General features: G+C 41.8%; 1 protein-coding gene across 1 annotated transcript in view; it reads left to right on the forward strand.

Annotated features, from left to right (window-relative positions):
* The window catches only part of LOC149232877 (Metal-dependent phosphohydrolase), a 136,262-nt gene that overhangs the window by 11,836 nt on the left and 103,328 nt on the right, over positions 1 to 21,098 (forward strand). Inside the window, exon 5 of the mRNA XM_089376597.1 lies at positions 6,031 to 6,129. Within this exon, the coding sequence (XP_089232723.1) occupies positions 6,031 to 6,129 (99 nt within the window). The remainder of the gene's footprint in view (positions 1 to 6,030; positions 6,130 to 21,098) is intronic.

The following is a 21,098-nucleotide window of genomic DNA, read 5'->3' on the forward strand; positions in this document are numbered from 1 at the left end:
AACTTCTTCTCCTTGTAAGAAAACATTGGGTTCCGCTTCATTCTCGACAGCTTCAACCTGTTCTTCAAGAGTGGCGAGGATTACTTCTTCAATAGACGAGACTACCACTCCTGTGGGTGTAGTCTTTTGCTTCCTCTGCGAAGAGGGAAGATTATGTACTTCTGGGATCAGTTCAATCGCTTTGGCAAACTGACGGGTGATGGGACAGACTGAGCGAAGGTGATGATACGAGATTTCTTGTTCGGGTTTGGGAGGCGAGGAGTGACCAACTTTAGAGTTGCGCGTGGGAGGGAGGGAGTTGGTGTTATTGCCTTGACCAGATTATAGATGCATGGCGTTGAGAGGACATTCAGCCATAAACAACTCGTGGCCCTCCTTTTAGCGCCAAAAATGTTGATGGTGCTGGACCCGCCAAAATTCAGGTGATCTCCCCGGTATGAAGTCCCAACTAGACCTCACACCGTTTGGTGTAGGAGTCCCATTCGGTACGATGGCCCGATTGCCTTTATCTTAGAGATTTGCCTTGGCTCTTGCTGTTCAACACATGAGAGTGTTATGCTTGTAACTTCAATAAAGTGAGGTGAGTGTCCCTGGTGAGTGCTTAATGTAACTCTGTGTTTGGGTTCTCTTACTGTTAAAGGGGGGTGGGGGGGTAAAAGTGAGCCTCTTGATGAGAGGGAATAGTCCCAACCCAGGAAGAAACACAGGCGAACAACAAGAAGGGTTTGTCCAACATCCAACAAAATAGTCCACAACGGATATGTTAGTCGTGAAAACCAAAGCTAAAGGGAAAACAACTACACCATCCATTGGAATAGTCCACACGGTGGTGATAGTCATTAACACCAAGAAATACACAACGATGGTCTGTCTAATGTCCGTCAGAGTAGTCCACACGGATGGGACAACAATGATACACAATACAACACATCTTCAACAATATGAGTACTAAAATAACTGAAGTAGTTCAACTATCTTAGTATAGGTTAAGCAAACATGCATTACAAACGTTTAAAGAATAGTCTTACAAACGGATACAAAACATGCGTGAAAACGTGCTGGCCTGAGACAAGCTTCTAAATTAAGCAAAAGATCCAAGACACATCTGTACATCATACATCACTAGTCCTAGTATGTGAGAAGGTCACCCAATGGGTATTCTGAGGTTAGGGTACGAGGTGACACAATAAGACTTTCCACAAAAAAGGCACAATTTAGGTTCAAGGCTCCAATGGGAGAGAATTTGCTTTCTTGGTAGAGGCCTATTTGATGAAGCAACAGACTTAGGGTTTGATTGATGAGTTGAGTGTTGGTATAACCAAAGGTCAAGGCTAGGAGAAAAGTTTTCCAACAATGTATATTAGTAAGTCCAAGGTTCATGAAACCTTCAAAGAAACCCCTAAGTTGAAGCAAAACTAGTCTAGGGTTCCCCCTTAGGGCAAATAACTAGGGCAAGAAAATTTACGGACAAAAATGAAGTGGATGCCCACCAAAAGGATAGATTTTGGGGCAAATGCAATCCCCTTGATGTTTAGGCTCTCCAATCCAACAAACTCTCCTTGCATAGGGATTCACATCAAGCCCTAGGTAGCTCACTTGGCCTTGAGGAGGCCGAAATTAGAGAAAGAGAAATTGTGGATTAAAAGAGAGTTTGATCACCAACCAAATGGACCAATCCCTTATTCCTTGGGAGCATGGAGTCTATGATGTGTTAGATCTACCAAATAATCACCAAGAAGGCTAAAATTTTGATGCCCTAGCACCAACACTTCAAGCAATTATCTACGCAATGGAAAAATGGAATTTTCATGGGAGGGCTAATGAAAGATCACCACTAGTACATTCATTCACATGTTATATATGAGTAATGCATGCAATAGATCATCTAGAATGACATTCAATATATCTTCAACAAATCAGGGCACAATTGCAAACCCTAGAATCAACAATATCCCATAATTAGACATGTAAATGATAGATATTCAACAATTAGGTGCACTTACAATATGACATGCAAAAGATCCATTCATTCATCCAAAGAATAGCTCCAAAGCATAACGATTTAGCTCAAAATATCAAAATGCATGAATAGATCCAAATTCTCCACAAGTACAAGAGGCTGAAAATGCACAAGAAGGCCGAAAATCCAAGTGTGATGTGATGAGTTATGAGGATGAACGATTCCTTTATTTATATGAGGAATTTGGATCCTAAGTTAGGCCCACTAGCCCCCAAAACAATAAAATAATGTGTCATAACATGTCTAGGTCACAAATTGACCTAGTAGCCAATGCAATGAATCAAATCTAACTCACACGTGTGAGCCAAAATAGTAGATATGTTGATGTTATGCATGCATGAGCCTTTTAGGGCTAGTGTTGAGGGCTAAGGGTGCCATATGATATGTAGAGGCCTTTTAAAATGATCTCCTAGGGGTTGGCCCTTAGGTCTCTGTCAATCTCCCTCTATGGACCCCAATTTTGGTTTTGGGGCACAAAAGTGGTCTCATGGGTCTCCAGGTGGTCAAAATGCTTATCTCTACTCCAACGTTGAGGGCTCTCAAGGTGGTGCTAGCCCTCCCATGTCTCAAGGTATGAGACCATCCTCCTTTGGGCCCTAGATTCAATTGCCAACCCTCATGAAGTGCTAAGCTGGATGGGCCATGCTTGGTCCAAGGGCATCATCATAAAAGTCATCAATGTAGGGCAAAGTGTTGGAATGTTGTGGGTTTTGGAAGTGCCCATGGCTATGTGCAATGCTCTGTTACAGCTCGGAAGCCCATAGCTCTCAATGTCTCACCTGTGGGTGTGAATATGCTCCTATGAACGACTGGAACCCTAGTTAAGTTGCCCAAGCCATGGTGTGGAACCATCTGACAATTACACACAATATCCAGTGCTAGCATCTACATCATCAGGTAGATTTAATCATTTTTGCAACTAAGTGAACCAAGCTTGCTATCAATGGGCAATTTGACACTTCAAACAAGGCTCCCCTTCCAAAATTAAGGCTTTGAAGTCATTTTAGTGTTAGTTCCCTAGGTAGGAGTGGCTAATAGACCACCCTATTTGGTGTTTCCAACCCTTAAGGGGAAATGACATGTTCTTGGTCCACCTTTCATTTGTTAGGTGTCATGTGAATAATGATGGAACAAAGGGGAGAAGACTTCATGGCCAAGTGCCATGGTCAAAGGGCCAACTATGATGGGCTCCTTATTCCAATTGTATAGATGTGCCGAGGGAGCAATCGTGGATGCATTGAGTTACCGACTCTGTCTTTGTTTTTCCACCCCTCTTGTGCTCCTTTTACTTTTTCTTTGTATCACTGCTCGCAACTCAAGGGTTAGAGCTTGTTTTGTATGATGTATAACAATGATTACGCCCTCAAGGGTGAGGCATCTCATTGCCCACCAGGGGTTGGGACATGCAAGGGTTCCTTCTTATAATATGACGAGCAACATGTGCTCAGGAATTGGGTGATGGCGATAATGAGTGAAGTAGAGCTCATGCTAGGCTTTTGCCCATGTGCTAATGTGTATGTCCCGACCATCTTTTGCATTTTGATCTTCTTTTGTTTTTTTTATTTGTGGCCATTATTTGCTTTTTCCTTCTCTTTTAGTTGGATCCACCTCCAAGGGCCAAGTTTTGAGCCTTATCCAAGAATGAGGATGTATGGTGTTGATCTCAAAGAACCAATGGTCAGTTGAACCTAAAGAAGGGAGGTGGAATATGAGGCTCGTAATGTAAAATGGAAAGTAGTAAGTATGGAATACAAAGAGATAGGACTACTCTATCTCAATCGGGGTCTCCCAAGTAGTGCCCCTCCTATTCCCATTGGGCCATTAGGGGAGGTCCCACTGGAGTAGGATGAAAGATTAACCCCCCATATAAGGTGAGGGAACAAAATGACGGTCAAAACCCCTCCTCCTTCCAAGTCACCCCATGATCCATGTCAAATGCCCAAAATACAAACAAGCATAAGCACCCGATTGCAAAATGAATAAAGTACCTTTTGATCAGAAGCCCACCTTCCAATGTGCGCTCTTGCCAAATGGGTGAGGAAACATATGACTGATGCATGTGGCAGAGAAATGCATGGCACATCATCATCATTGACTAGTGGCTCTCAGGGGTTGCTGGCTAGAAGAGATGGAAGGAGAAAAAAAAATTCTCCTATGGGGTCACCCACTTTTGGTGGGTAGTACATACCATCCAACAACTAAAATTGTGTTGGTGGAAAGACATGGCACCATGGCAAAGGTGTTATCAAGCCTAATAGTCATCTTGTCCACTCTTGACTTTAAAGGCTTCTAAAAACTGTATTTGTAGGTGTTTCTTACCCATTCCTTTCTTCTTCTCAGACTTTGAGATTCATAATGGCCATGCTTGTTGCATTTGAAACACTTGGCTTAAATTCTTTGTTTTATTTATTTATTTTTTATCCATGTTGCAGTAATTGTTATTGGGATATTATCGGCGAGGGGAAAAAATCGGAAAAAAATCGGGAAAAAATCGTAACATACAAAAATATTCATTTTTTTTTCCAATTTTTTTAATATCTAAAGCATCTACAACATAAAATAAATACATTGACACATAAATATGATAAAAGAACTAATATATAAGATGTGTAATATCATTTCTAGTGCTACATCACACATAACAGTGAAGCATGTCCTGCATAGTAAGTCTTGACTCCTGAGTCCCAACTCAGCCTCAAAATATCAACAAAAAATATAATAATGTATCTCATATCATGAGTCATAATGTCATATACAATGAAATGAACCAAATAACTAAAGTGTAATACTATTGATTTCCTCTGCCCCTTTAGATGTAGATGCCGGTGGAGTTGGCAGTGGACTCTGCTGTGCTCTAGAAGCTGAAGAACTAGGAGCTACAGGAGGTAGACCACGTCCTCTACAGGTGACAGGGGTAGCCTGGGTAGGTTGTGTCACCTCCTCATCAAAAAATTGGAGAATTTTTATTTGTTAAATTATTTTTTAATTTTTTTTTTCTTCATCGCGATTTTTTGTGAAAAAAAAATTTAGCGTAAAAATCGGATGATAATATCGACAAACTCAAAAAATCGCGATTTTCGCAACACTGTTTTTTATTTTGTTGACTGGCGGAATTGGCAGCTGGTCTGGACTTGTACTCACATGACACGGGGTTGATTTCGATTGCTACCTCTATAACCTCCAACTGTATCGACACAGCCCCACACATGATGCATGAGATAGTCGAGGTTTGAACTAGCGATGTTGCAAGGAGTGCCTTAATAGTGCATCTTGTCGCCAATTGATCTACACCCCCAGGACCAAATCCTTTGTTTGCTTGTTAGAAGACACTGCTATATTATTATATGTTTTATTAGTTACATGTTTATATTGTTTGCTTGAAGCAATGAACATTTTATTGTCCAAAAATATGTTAATCAAGAGTCGAATCCATAATTAGTAGGGCCGATAATTGGGAGGTACGGGAAATGTGTTTTTTGAATAACAGTAAGGTAGCATCAGCTGCCCTGATTTGCTGAGATATGCTTAAATATCTTTGCATAATTAACAAAGTAGTGATCCATAGCTTGGCAGGGTATATTTTCAGAATGAACTTGGGATAAGGAGGTAAAAAATTATCTCAAACTAGGATTATCTTAGGAACTGTAACTGTCAAACCGTTTGAACAGTTCTTTCAGTAGTAATTGCCAACATGCATGTGTGAGAATTCATTTGGAGTACACATATTGTGGCTGAAGAATATTGGGGTCTCAAATGATACAAATTCAATTATAGGAGATGAAATATTTTTCGAAGTTTGAAACACTGACACCACTGGAATGCTCTAGTACTAAAGAAAATTCAAAACATTTTGTTATAGACAATTAACTTAAAATGAGGCTTCTCAAAAGAAAGTTATTTCTTGTAGTTCTTTATTCTTACTAACCAAGATACGTTGTACTTGTTTACCAAAGGGTGCATAGAATTAAAACTAAATAGATGCATATTTTTTGGTATAATTACTATTGCAGGTTTTAAGGATGAACTGGCAGGAGTTACACCTTGTGAGTTTGTGCCAGAGTTTGGGGTGGTTCAAGATGCTGATCGTCTTGATGCTATTGGGGCAATTGGTATGTATATAGAAGCACGTTTCTGCATAGTTAAAGCCATTCTTCGCTTTCTTATTTTTGTAGTAGCATTTTTTAACTTTAATTGTTGTCACCCTTTTTGGCATTATTTCTTTTAGTTCTTGCCTATATCATTAAACAATTGAACGGTCATTCTTACATTCTCAATGAATTTTTACAATTTTCATGAATTCAATATCTGTCATTGTTATGTTTATTTCTCTATGACACTTTTATGATTTTCAAACTATTTTGAGTCATATTCCCCTCTTCTAAGGATGCAAAAAAAATATTATTAGTTGACATTCACATATTAATGTTATAAATGGAGGCAAAATATAGTCAGGCGTTAAAACATTTGTAGGAAGAGAATCATCATTAAAGTGCGCAGAGAGATCTAGTAAATCTAAATTTGTCTATAAAACATCTCTATAGAACACAATGTGAAAGATCCTGGCGAATGGTGAGAAAAGACTTCTTTGAATACCACATCCCTTTGTTATATCACTGTGGAGGGATCAAACAGATGACATGCCTTTGAATTTCACTGTAACCTACCAGAATACAACGGTAAATTTGGGTGTGTTTCGCTTCACCTTGGAAATATGAGCTGATACACTAAATATTTTCCACATCGAGGGCAATTAATGCAACTCAGAAAATTTCACCTTTTTCCTAGAGGCTGTACTACTGTAGAAAATGCACGAAAATTCTGTTCTTGAATGAACAAATGTGAGCCTAACTTGTAACCCAAGACACAGAATTTTCTCTACTCAATTTGCAGTGGAATAGGAATAGAAATAACACAAACACAATATAAAAACACAAATTTTCTAGGGAACCCAACTGGGAAAACCCTCTGCTTGATTGAGAATTTTATTGATATAAAAATGAGCAATAAGATCTCTTACAAAAACAATCTTGTTTCAATAGAAACCAATCTAGCTTTCTCTGCTTGTACTACCCTGAAACACCTGCAAGACTCGGATCCCTGCTTCCGTATTTCCTTGCACAAATCCCGAGGAAATTCTCCTATAAATCTGCGCACAAGCCTCTCTTGGTACGCTGATCCTCTGACAAGCTCACACACAAACAGAAATCTGTGTTCTCTACTGCCTTGTCTCACCAACTCGTGCTCACAAGACAATGAATAACAATGTGCCTTGATCCTCCTTTCAAGCTTTTTGAATAGGCTAAATCTGACAATTCTTTATTTTATGAAATTGAACTGCTGGTTGAAGAGACAACAAAGACTATCAAGCTGTTGTAACTCATCCTGCCTTCATTTAGAAGTAAAGACTCTCTTAGCTTGTCCTTTCCCAAATTAACTCGCACTAGAGGACAACAACTGAGCCTTCCACATTTGCACTAGTCAAATTGCTTCATGCACATGTCCTAACTTTTAGGAATTTGCCCTAAATTTTAGGAACTCGTCCTAATTTTTAGGAATTAGCTCTTAACTTATAGGAATTGGTTCCTAACTTATAGGAACTTGTGCATGCTAAGGAAAAACTGCTTCTGGTCTCTTTGACTAAGGCACAAGTCAAAGGAGGACCTTTCTCGCTACTATTTTCAACACTCCCTCTTAGTGAGGAAGGTGCTTCTGGAAGAACCTCGTCCACTTGGATCTGTCTCCAACACTATCACGTTCACTGCGGCTGCAACTGTTCCCACTGAACTTGGAGACTTCCCTACTTTGTTTTGTGGAACCTGATCTAAAAACTTGTTCTTTCCCACCATGCTCTGAGTCTATCACCTCAGTCATAAGTGCCATGTACCCTTTGTACCTCTGTGGCTGCTTCTTCTGACTGAAGGTGGTATTGGGAGATTCAACTTTCTTCTGATCTCACTTAACCAAATCCTATGCTCACTTGGCTCAAACTCTCCTTATACTGGGAGTCTCTGACTGAGTGGATGCCTCCACTCGTCATGGGCTTTGACTAAGGCAAAAGTCAAAGAAGGACCTTTCTCGCTACTATTTTCAACACTCCCTCTTAGCGAGGATGGTGCTTCTGGAAGAAACTTGTCCACCTGGATCCGTCTCCGACACTACCACGTTCTCTGCTGTTGCAGCTGCTCCCACTGAACTAGAAGACTTCCCTGCTATCTTTTGTGGAGCTCGATCTGAAAACCTGTTCATTCCCACCATGATCTGCGAGTCTATCACCTTAGTCATAAGTGCCATGTACCCTGTGTACCTCTGTGGCTGCTTCTTCTGTATGAAGGTGGTATTGGTAGATTCAACTCTCTTCTGATCTCACTTAACCAAATCCTCTGCCCACTTGGCTCGAACAGAGTCTCTAACTGAGTGGATGCCTCCACTCGTCCTGGGCTATGCTCCTCATCATCTTGTTGGTCAACACAACTGCCTAGTAGCTTAGACTAAAAGTGAGATACTAGTTGAGGCTCCATCTTGAGAGCTCTATTCTGCTCTCTCTCAACCACCACTTCTCTACTCTGAGCTCTCCCTACCTTACTGCTCAAGGCTGCACCTGTCTCTACCTACAACTTGTAGAGGTTCTTCACCCTCACACCTATCTGCATCTTACATTTAGAAGCTAAGTGCTGGAGGTATGCCTTACCTCTACTGAAGATGATATCATATCCTTTATCCTCAAGGGTAGCTACCAAAACTAGATTCTGCCTCAATCCTGGAACATAGAGAACATCTCTGAGATGAAGAGGATTACTTGACTCCCTCTGAAAACCGACAATACCAACTCTAACTGCATACTGACCATCATCTCTTATTGAAACTGCATGTCCTTCTCCTTCAAGTGGCTGATGTTGAAAAGTGTAACTAGGTTTGGTCTTCATAATGTCTAATGTAATCATTATTCTATGTATTTGATGAAAAGAGATTTTTTTTATTATTATTACTTTGAAGCATGGGTTTCATGCTCAAGGTCATTTTTTGTTTTGTTTGTCAAGTTGTCTGTGATCCTTCAGGCTTGACCTGTGGCTTGAGAAACCATGACCCAAGGGCATCTAATTTGTCAAAGTCACCTGGGGATCACACCTGGATTGGGCCACACTAACCCTAATCTTTTAACATGTCTTATTGTTAAATTATGGTATGTTCTATGCTTATAACAGTTTACTTCTTTTTCTTATTATATTCCACCGATTAGCAATCACATGTACATAAAGTAAAGTGCAGATAGAACATTAAACGATCGACAGAAAACAAGCCAAGACAAGAGACACAAGATGTGGCGGCTAGCCAGGGACAAACCCCACAATGTGTGGCGAAACCCTTTGATCAAATCTTCTTTTATCTTCAATAATTCAACAGAGAGAAATAGTACAATAAATCTGATTCATATCAGCAGTAGCAAACCCTAGATCAGTAGCATCAGCATTAGCGGATTCATTATCAAACTAGGGCAGACCATATCTCACAAACCGACAGTCGGATTGACTTCATTCCACCACCAAAAGTTTCGGCTTCCAGAGGAGGTTCAGATGAACCTACAACGCAGTTCAGATGAGGAGATCTTCTAGGCCACGCAAGTCAATCTTTACTTCTGCAGTTGCAGCTTCAGTTTCAGCAGTTTCCAGCTTCAAACTAGGGCAGTCGATATCTTGCAAACCGTTCGTCGGATTGACTTCATTCCACCACCAAAAGTTGCGGCTTTCAAAGGAGGTTCAGATGAACCTACAGCGCAGTTCAGATGAGGAGATCTTCTAGGCCACACAAGTCAATCTTTACTTCTGCAGTTGCAACTTTAGTTTCAGCAGTTTCCGACTTCAAATTAGGGCAGTCGATATCTTTGCAAACCGTTCGTCGGATTGACTTCATTCCACCACCAAAAGTTGCGGCTTTCAAAGGAGGTTCAGATGAACCTACAGCGCAGTTCCAAAGAGGAGATCTTCCAGGCCACGCAAGTCAATCTTTACTTCTACAGTTGCAGCTTCAGTTTCAACAGTTTCCGGCTTCACATGTGTGAGAGAGAGAGACCCATTTCAGCGCAGTAGAGAAGAGACTCATATCTGCGCAGTAGAGAGAGAGAGATGTGATGAGATGAGTGAGTCCAAATGAGGAAAAGTCCTCTTATATTTATACACAACGTTGGTGGGTGAATAGATGCGACTGTTGGGCTTCTGAGCCTACATGAGTTGTAGGTCAGCTTGATAATAATTCCATAATCAAAATAAATTCATATCTCCATGAATACTTATCGGAATTGGATGATCTTTATATCAATCCTACACCTCTCGAAGAGAGGAATCTAATAAAAATATTATTAGCCATGAATAAGATGACCCACATGAAGTTTTGCCCTGGTTGCCAATTTTAACACTCCCTCTCAACCATGGAGAACTTCATCTGCAATCTGTCTATCGGTCGTTACTATTCATCCATCAAATGCACTGCCTTGTACAGCCTGACCCTTGCCCTGCTCTGCTCTATTTTGCCTGTTCTGCTTTGTCTTGTTCTGCCCTGCACTGATCTGTACTGTTTTGTTCTGTTCTGCTCTGCTCTTGCATTTTTCTGTTCTACTCTGCTTTTGTCCGAATTATGAAGAAGAAGAAATGATCGAGGATGTATCATACTGACTCAAAGTCAGTCTCAGAGTATGTACCACTGGTCCCAGACCAGTCTCAACCAACCCAAAGTCAGCGTCATAGTGAGTACAACTCCAATGGTCCTAGACCAATATCATCCTCCACTGACTCAAAGTCAGTCTCAGAGTATGTACCACTGATCCCAGACCAGTCTCAACCGACCCGAAGTCAGCGTCATAGTATGGTACAACTCCTACCACTGGTCCCAGACCAGTATCATTGATCCCAGATCAATGGAGGTCATCCTAGCGTAGGGAGTACGGTAGTTACAACGATGCGTCCATCGGTACTACTATGGTCCCTAACTTCATTTCCCTGCTCATTGATCAGATGAGAGGTACTTCCCATGAGTCCCAGACTGCATGGGTAGGATGCCTCGACAGGAGAACTAATCAATCCTGTCCTCACAGGAGAACACATCAATCCTGCTACAATTGCCATGGAGAACACATCAATCCAGGCCTCACAGGAGAACACATCAATCCTGCTACAATTGCCATGGAGAACACATCAATCTAGGCCTCACAGGAGAACACATCAATCCTGCTACAATTGCCATGGAGAACACATCAATCCAGGCTGCCATGGAGAACTCATCAATCCAGGCCTCACAGGAGAACACATCAATCCTGCTACAATTGCCATGGAGAACACATCAATCCAGGCTGCCATGGAGAACTCATCAATCCAGGCCTCACAGGAGAACACATCAATCCTGCTACAATGTCGCCATGGGGTGTACATGTATACCACCAGGGGATAGTGAATAATCCTGTGGTCATATGCTGCTCCAAGAAGCACACTGCACCCCCCTGGAGCTCTCAGAGCTCAATGCATCATACATGACCCTCATTGGAGGGTCTTTGAACAACTCCAAGTTGTTCACGGAAAGTCAGAAATTTTACTTTCCCAAGGGGTTTTGTCAGAATGTCGGCGACCTGTTCATCTGTACCGATATGATGGAGTCTTATAGCTCCCCGTTGCACCATATCTCGTATAATGGTATCTGATATCAATATGCTTGGAGCGATCATGGAATACGGGATTCTCTGACAAACGAATCCCACTTTGGTTGTCACAAAGGATCACAGTGGTATCCAATGTGAATCCAAACAACTCACTGAAGAGCTTTCGCAACCAAACTGCCTCACAAGAAGCCATGCTAGCAGCAATATACTCTGCTTCGGCGGTGCTCAAAGCCACCGACTTTTGTTTCCTGCTCATCCAGGATATTGAAGCAGATCCCAAGGAGAAACAACACCCGGAAGTGCTCTTACGGTCCTCCACATTGCCCGCCCAGTTAGCATCTGTGTATCCAAATAGTCTCACATCTCTGGCAATGTATCTTAACCCATAAGTGATAGTGCCACGAAGATATCTCAGCAGATTCTTGGCACCAATCCAGTGTATGTGGTGGGGTTCAACCATATGCGGGCTCAACGTGTTGACTGCAAAGCATATATCTGGACGGGAGTTCACTAAGAACATTAATGCTTCGACGAGTTGCCGATACTCGGTAGCATTTCGTAAAACAGGTCCAGCAGCACTACCGCTTAACTTCTTGAAGTCAAGCTCCATCGGAGTAGTTACAGGCCTGCAGTCCACCATTCCGAATCTTTCTAATATCTTCACCACATATTTTCCTTGAGATAGGAAAATTTCTCCTGGCTTTTGCCACACTTCAAGTCCTAGGAAGTAGTGCATCAGTCCTAGGTCTTTCATTTCAAATTCAGAGGCTAGCTCCCTCTTACATTTGTGAATGAGAGGGTCTGCACCTGTTAGAAAGAGGTCATCCACATACAAAACCAGTATGAGAGGCTTGTCATCTTCAACCTTAAAGTAAAGGTTAGGATCGGCTTCACTCCTAGTGAATTCCAGCTTCATCAAATAGCTATCGATCCTCTCATAGCATGCTCGGGGTGCTTGCTTCAGCCCATAGAGAGCTTTCTTCAACCTGCATACATGAGATTTTCGATCATAAATCTCAAATTCTTCGGGTTGCTCCACGTAGACCTCTTCTTTGATCGAGCCATGCAAGAACACAGTCTTGACATCCATCTGATGTAGGTTCCATCCTTGTGAAGCGGCAAGGGCTATGATCGAGCGGATGGTCGTATATCTGGCAACCGGTGCAAATATCTCATCATAGTCTATACCTTCCTTTCGAGCAACAAAAACGAGCCTTATACTTTTCCGTGCTTCCATCTGCTGCATGCTTTATCTTGTAAAGCCATTTGGAAGTAACAACAGTCTTGTCTTGGGGTCTGGGAACTACTTCCCAAACATCATTCTTTATGATAGACTCATATTCTTCGGTCATAGCATCCTTCCATACTTGATGCTTGACGGCATCTGAGAATGACGAAGGTTAATTTTGTATGATTGTGCTCATGATGGTCAGGTATCCTTGATACCTATTAGGTTTCTTACTTTCACGAAAGGTTCCTCGGGGTGCAGCATGTCCTTCAGCATCATCAAGTAACCCCATAAGCCATGAAGGCCTCTTCCTAGAAGAGGAAGGTTCATATGGAGGAGGATCAATCGGATCCATGGGTTCTTCTACATCAGGCATTGATTCATCATCCTTTTCTTTCGGTTCCCTAGTGTCGGCTTTTTGAAAGCTCCTCAAAGTTGGAAGATTGATCACCTTGCTGAGAGCCATATCTTCGTCAAAGGTGACATCATGACTAATTATGACTTCCCTTTGACCGGCTACATAGATTCTATAGCCTTTAGTATTTTCACCATAGCCCACGAAAATTCCCTTCTTTCCAGATGCTCCCAATTTATTTCTTTTCTCTTTCGGCACATGAAAGTATACAGGGCTTCCAAAAATTTTAAAATGAGAAACATCAGGTTTCTTACCGGTGAATTTTTCTTCAGGAGTCTTGGAACCCAATGCTTGATGAGGGCATCGATTTTGTACATATGCGGCAGTGTTTGCAGCTTCAGCCCATAGAAACTTAGGAAGACTTTGATCATGTAGCATGGCCCGGACAGCTTCCATAATTGTGCGGTTCTTCCTTTCTGCCACACCATTTGTTCAGGAGTATATGGTGTAGTAGTCTCCCTCTTGATGCCAGCCTCTTTACAAAAATCATGGAACTCATTAGATTCATATTCAGTGCCATTGTCAGTTCTTAAGATCTTGATCTTCTTTTCGGTTTGATTCTCGATTAGGGCTTTGAAGTGTCAGAACCAAGGGAACACTTCATCCTTCTTTTTCAAGAAGTATATCTAGGTCTTTCGAGAATGGTCATCTGTAAAAGTGAGATAATATGAGTATCCTCCCAAGGAGTTCATAGGCATCATACCTGATATGTCTGAGTGAACTAGTTGTAATATATCGGAGGTCTTGCTTTGACTTGAAGGGAATGGACCCCTTTTGAGCTTTCCTTCGGCACATCCCGGACATGCACCTTCTTTCTCTACTTGGAATTCAGGCATCCCTGTTACCATCTGTCTTACATCGGGTAGAGCTTTGTAATGAAGGTGGGCAAACCTCCGATGCCAAAGTTCGGACTGAAGTGTTGTGTCACAAGACATGACACCTAGCGGACTTCCACCGACTTGATATAAAGAATCAACTCGAAACCCAAGAGTGAAAGCATCTTTAACATTATTTTTCCATATGCGTACCTTACCATCGCTGAAGGTTACCTTATAGCCTTTGTCTTCCATTGCCGAGATGGATACCAGGTTCTTTTTGAGATTAGGTACATATAATACATCTTGTAAGTGAATCGTATTACCTTGATTCAGTTTAAGAGAAACATTGCCTACACCTTTCACTGGGTATTTCATGTCATCTCCAAGGACAATTTCCAGGTTAGTTTCTTTCTCTACCAGATTATAGAGTACTTCTTTGTAACCAGTGAAGTGTCTCGAGGCACCACTATCAATGAGCCAAATTCCCATTGAGTCCGAAGGAGCGGAGGTAGATAGAGCAACTGGTAGATAATATTCAGCCTGCTTATCGTCAACAGTGTTAGATTCATACCTGGAATTTCTAGCCTTCTTGAATTGTTGCCCTCTTCCTTGATTTCCCGCATCACTTTTTCCTTTGTTGTTGAATTTTCCATTCCTTCAATTACCATGAGAGGGATTTTGATCATCGTCATGGTGAGAGTCCTTTCTATCAAGGCATTCCCTTGCATAGTGACCTGCTTTATTGCAAATGAAACATCGTCCTTTTCTTCCACCCTTAAATCTAGTCTTTCTTTTTGATTTAGACCCAGAATTATTTCTTTTCTTAGCATGAGAAGAAAAAGCAGCAGGAGGACCTTTAGGCAAGGGCATTTCCTGCTCTTCTACCCTTGTTTGTTCTTGAATGCATCTAGCCATTAATTCCTTGAAACTAGGAATTACATTATTGTTCAGAAGAGTAGTCCTGAACACATACCATTAAGATGGTAATCCTCCGAGAGTTGTGAGTGCCATTTCTCTGTTAGTAATGGTTTCCCCAATAGATAGGAGATCGTTCTTGATCTCGGTGATTCTTAAGAAGTATGCTTGCATACTTTCATCTTTACCCTTCTTGATTTCCCTCAACTTATTTCTAAGAAACAAAACTTGATTTGCATCATTAACTTTAAATAAACTCACCAGTCTGTCGTAGATTTCCTTGGAGGTGTCTAGATCAGAAATGTAGGCCACCAAGTGCTTGTCGATAGAGTCCCGGATGATCTTCTTTGTTTTGACTTTTCCATTTTTCCATTTGTTCCAGGCAACAACAGATGCATTTGATGAAGGCTCAACAATATTGCCTCTTACTTGGTCCATCACTCCTTGATTTTCAAGGGTTAGATCGATAGACATCTTCCATCCGTGATAGTCAGCTTTCTCACGGAGCTTGTCTTCGGCAGGAAAGAGTGTTGAGGACCCCATAGTTCTTTTAGGATAGCCTTGCCAATCTTCTCTTCAATGATTGCTCTTGCTCTTGCTCGGGCTTTGTCTTCACCTCAGCTCTGATACCATGTTAAATTATGGTATGTTCTATGCTTATAACAGTTTACTTCTTTTTCTTATTATATTCCACCGATTAGCAATCACATGTACATAAAGTAAAGTGCAGATAGAACATTAAACGATCGACAGAAAACAAGCCAAGACAAGAGACACAAGATGTGGCGGCTAGCCAGGGACAAACCCTACAATGTGTGGGGAAACCCTTTGATCAAATCTTCTTTTATCTTCAATAATTCAGCAGAGAGAAATAGTACAATAAATCTGATTCATATCAGCAGTAGCAAACCCTAGATCAGTAGCATCAGCATTAGCAGCTTCATTATCAAACTAGGGCAGACCATATCTCACAAACCGACAGTCGGATTGACTTCATTCCACCACCAAAAGTTTCGGCTTCCAGAGGAGGTTCAGATGAACCTACAGCGCAGTTCAGATGAGGAGATCTTCTAGGCCACGCAAGTCAATCTTTACTTCTGCAGTTGCAGCTTCAGTTTCAGCAGTTTCCGGCTTCAAACTAGGGCAGTCGATATCTTGCAAACCGTTCGTCGGATTGACTTCATTCCACCACCAAAAGTTGTGGCTTTCAAAGGAGGTTCAGATGAACCTACAACGCAGTTCAGATGAGGAGATCTTATAGGCCACGCAAGTCAATCTTTACTTCTGCAGTTGCAGCTTCAGTTTCAGCAGTTTCCGGCTTCAAACTAGGGCAGTCGATATCTTGCAAACCGTTCGTCGGATTGACTTCATTCCACCACCAAAAGTTGCGGCTTTCAAAGGAGGTTCAGATGAACCTACAACGCAGTTCCAAAGAGGAGATCTTCTAGGCCACGCAAGTCAATCTTTACTTCTGCAGTTGCAGCGTCAGTTTCAGCAGTTTCCGGCTTCACATGTGTGAGAGAGAGAGACCCATTTCAGCGCAGTAGAGAAGAGACTCATATCTGCGCAGTAGAGAGAGAGAGATGTGATGAGATGAGTGAGTCCAAATGAGGAAAAGTCCTCTTATATTTATACACAACGTTGGTGGGTGAATAGATGCGACTGTTGGGCTTCTGAGCCTACATGAGTTGTAGGTCGGCTTGATAATAATTCCATAATCAAAATAAATTCATATCTCCATGAATACTTATCGGAATTGGATGATCTTTATATCAATCCTACACCTCTCGATGAGAGGAATCTAATAAAAATATTATTAGCCATGAATAAGATGACCCACATGAAGTTTTGCCCTGGTTGCCAATTTTAACACTTATCCCCCTAGGACAAGCACAACCACCCTGTTGAGGTTTGATCCTGGGCCGCCTTGCTAACGAGGCCCATCCTCAACCGGTTGTGCTAGTGGGACTTGACATGCTCAAGGTCATTTTATTTATAGGTCAAGCACCCATTTAATGCTTCTAGGGCTTTGTCATAAAATCCAGGAGTCAATTGAGTCATTGTAATATGTAAGACCCCTTTGGGCATCTTGTATTATGTAAAAGAAATTTATTTGAGTCATAGAAGATCCTCCAAGACAAGTCGACCTTGTTGCAATAAGTTGGCCTATGTGAAAGATCAAATCGGCCTTGTTATTGCTCAAACTAGCAGGGGACCTAAAAGGGATCCCTAAAGGGCAAATGCTAGACCAATGGCAACAAATGGAGACTTAGCCCACTGCCACTTCAGCTAAGGCTCCCTTCTATTTACGGACTTTCACTAATGGAAGGAGATCCGATATATTATGGAGTCATCGATGAAGGATAAATCAATGAATTGATATGGAGTGACCCAAATAATCCCCTTTCGGGAAGAGTTTGAAAGATGGAGCTTTCCAGAAGAGTTTGAAAGATGGAGCTTGCTTACTTTCTAAGCAAGGTACAATGTCTTTTAGGAAAAGGAAGGGAGGATTTGAGGGTTAGGTTTATGGGATACAACTTGTGAAGGATTTTCCCAATCCCTGAAATCCTTGTTGAAATTGGTATCCTGGATGGTTCTTTAAGAATTGTCTTCCAAAGGAACGAGACCACACAGGACCAAGTGGACACAGTCTAGGTCAAGAGGAAAGAGTTTAGCAACCAATGGTGTCCTTAGCCTAGACACGGTAAGGGAAAGGATCAAAGAAAGAATATTCACTCAAAGGTGTTGAATTGATCTATTAAGGTACTAGCCTTTGGGGATGCTAGGGAAAAGTTTGATGTTGGAGCTAGGGCTTGGCTTTTCTCACAATTCCACTACCAGAATGGCCTCAAATTTGGAGGAGTTCTTGAGGAAACACCAACGCAAGAGGGGCTAGGAGATCAAACTTTTTGGAGGGCTAGTTCATTGGGAAAATGATGTCCTAGGTGACCCAACTTGGCTAGATCCAGGAAAAGGTGAAAGAAATTGGTTTAAGGTGACCACCTTTTGGTAGATTATTGCCTTTAGTCCTAGGAGAATGGAGTCTATGATGAATATGAGTGAGGAGCTTTGGTTCTTGGTCAAGGAGGCCTCAAAACTACTTCTTAGCCTTCTTGGTCAAAGAGAAGCAATCTTGCAACTCTTATACTTCGATGTGCAAAAGGTGATGGCTTATCAAGATCAATTCATTAATAGAATTACCCCTAGGAGATTTCGTTCACATTACATGGCCCATACATTAAGAGGTGCTATAATAGAGACAAAATTCCACAATTTAAAGCCGTTGATGCATGCAACAATTAGCCCTAAGAATAGCGAAAATCCCAGTCCAATGTATATGACAAAGTAAAACAAGAATAACATTAAAAGAATGTACTTACATGTAATAGAATATATCCAACCATCCACAATTGACAAGAGAGAAACTCCAATATAAGATAGACCCAATCCACACATCGAAATTTATCCATAAAGCTCCAATTCATCCACTACGAAAAAGTGCAAAATTCTCAAGAGAGAGAAGAGATCCAATCCAAAGTGATGATGAGCAAATGAACTCATCTCACTTGTATTTATACACTAATGAGGAGTTCGAATTAGTCTCCTTGGCCTACATAAGCTCCAAAAATAAAATAATGTTCTAATAATCTAACTTTTGGTGACAAGCCCTCTAAACTAGCTCACAAATGAAAGAATAAGCCTCTTAAGAGGTCAAATAATAATCTATGCATGTCGTAGGGCCCTCTAAGAGGCCTAATGAGGCCCATGGGTGCCATAATGAAGAGTAGGACTTGCAAAAGTGATGGACAAGGGGTTGGCCCCTTGTTCTCCAAACAATAAACCTATGGTGCTCCCAATGGGTGTGGGGCACAGTGATGACCTCATGGGTCTCCAAATGAGTCGAGGATGCCTGCAGATCGTCTGCAAGGGCTTTGATGATGGGCTAGGGGATGCCACATCGTCTTACAAGTCCTGGGTCAGCTGCCAAGTGCACGGTACATCTGTGGGGTCGACTGGGCAAAGGTGAACCAGGTGCATCTTCCTCGTCCAATGGGAGTATCTTGAGCATCTCTGACCATTGTTGGGGATCCATGGAGTGGTCTATTGCGGTGGAGGCCCATGGCTCTCGACACACACCCTGCATGTGTCAATGTAGCCCTCCAGAGGATTAAGACGTCGTATAGGGAGACCAAACCCAAGATGGAGACCATCTACAATCTTGCATAAGATTCAATGCATCCCATAGCCTTCTAGTACAACAAGTCATTAGAGAAATCGAGTAAATGAGCTTACCAACCATGGACCACAAGTGGGGACTTCATAATGGCCCAGGCCTGCCCTTCCATAATGGGCTTTGGGATGTGCCAATGTCTTCTAAACTCCAAATAGGGTTAACCAAGTTCCTATTAGGTGGTTTCTACTTCTAAAGGGGATAATATGCTCAAGGTACATCCTTCAAAAGGTGGTGGTGTTAAGTAAACTTGACTCGGGATAGAGTCAAAAGAGGTGTTAAACAGTGATGGTTTTGGGGCACATGGTATTGTGCCCCCATGGTATTCTGCCCGTGGTATTATATGTAATGGAGCCTATAAAAGGCTCGAAGGACTTCATTGTAATGTAAAGACCTGGAGGTAAGCGGTGAAAGCTCACTTGATTGGATTGGCCAGGGTTTTGGCCAATGCTAATGAGATCTTATTAGGTTGGGTTTTTCCCCAGATTTGGGGTTTTCCCGAATAAATATTTGTGTTTATGTGTTTATGGTTGTTGTTGGTTATTTTTATATTGTTCCTCTCGGTAATTATTTATGTTATGCAGTGAATTTCTTAACAACTGGTATCAGAGCCAGATATTGGCTTCAAAGGGATTCTTTGATGCCAGGGGTTTATAGTGCCTGATGAGATCAATGTAGCCTTTTTACAGATCTGGGTTTGAAAATAATGGTGGAACAATCGTACGCGGAAGAACCTCGAGAAGAATGCGTAGAAGATAGTGCCGTAATTGCCAGGGATCGCAGTGCATTTGCGATATTTACCAGTTTGGAACACGCTGACGAATTGTTCGGGATTCATGTGGCTATTTAAAAAAAGGTCCCGGAGGTGAGCGGTGAAGGCTCACTTGGCCGGATTGGCCAGGGTTTTGGCCAAGGATAATGAAATTTCATTATGATTGGGTTTTTCCCCGGATTTGGGGTTTTCCCGGATAAACATGTGTGTTTATGTGTTTATGGTTGTTGCTGGTTATTTTTATATTATTCCTCTCGGTAATTATTTATGTTATGCAGTGAATTTCTTAACTTGAGCATCTCTGACCATTGTTGGGGATCCATGGAGTGGTCTATTGCGGTGGAGGCCCATGGCTCTCGACACACACCCTGCATGTGTCAATGTAGCCCTCCAGAGGATTAAGACGTCGTATAGGGAGACCAAACCCAAGATGGAGACCATCTACAATCTTGCATAAGATCCAATGCATCCCGTAGCCTTCTAGTACAACAAGTCATTAGAGAAATCGAGTAAATGAGCTTACCAACCATGGACCACAAGTGGGGACTTCATAATGGTCCAGGCCTGCCCTTCCATAATGGGCTCTGGGATGTGCCAATGTCTCCTAAACTCCAAATAGGGTTAACCAAGTATCCTATTAGGTGGTTTCTACTTCTAAAGGGGATAATATGCTCAAGGTACATCCTTCAAAAGGTGGTGGCATGTGATAGATAGGTGAATGAAGTAGGGGATGAGAAGGGGCAACCCTGGGCCACATGCTAGGGTACAAGGGTGGCTAATAAAAGGGAAGCCCACTCTTGGGTTTATAATAAATAAGTGGGAGCAATCGTGGTACATGAGGTGCCATGGCCTTGATTTTTCCACCCTTCTTTATATGCCTTTTGCCTTATGATTTTTTTTGATTAATTGCTCGGGGCTGAAGGGGTAAGAGCATGATGCATAAGATATAGCAGTGAATACCCCCTTTTAAGGTAGGGCGGTTCATTTCCCTCCAAGGGTTGGGACAATCATGGGTTCCTATATGATGAAGGAGGCTCATACAACCTGTAGGAACCA

The sequence above is a fragment of the Pinus tabuliformis genome, chromosome J (genome assembly GCF_031772625.1).
Source record: "Pinus tabuliformis cultivar Carrire ecotype Pingquan chromosome J, CPIR1, whole genome shotgun sequence".
Lineage (NCBI taxonomy): Eukaryota > Viridiplantae > Streptophyta > Pinopsida > Pinales > Pinaceae > Pinus > Pinus tabuliformis.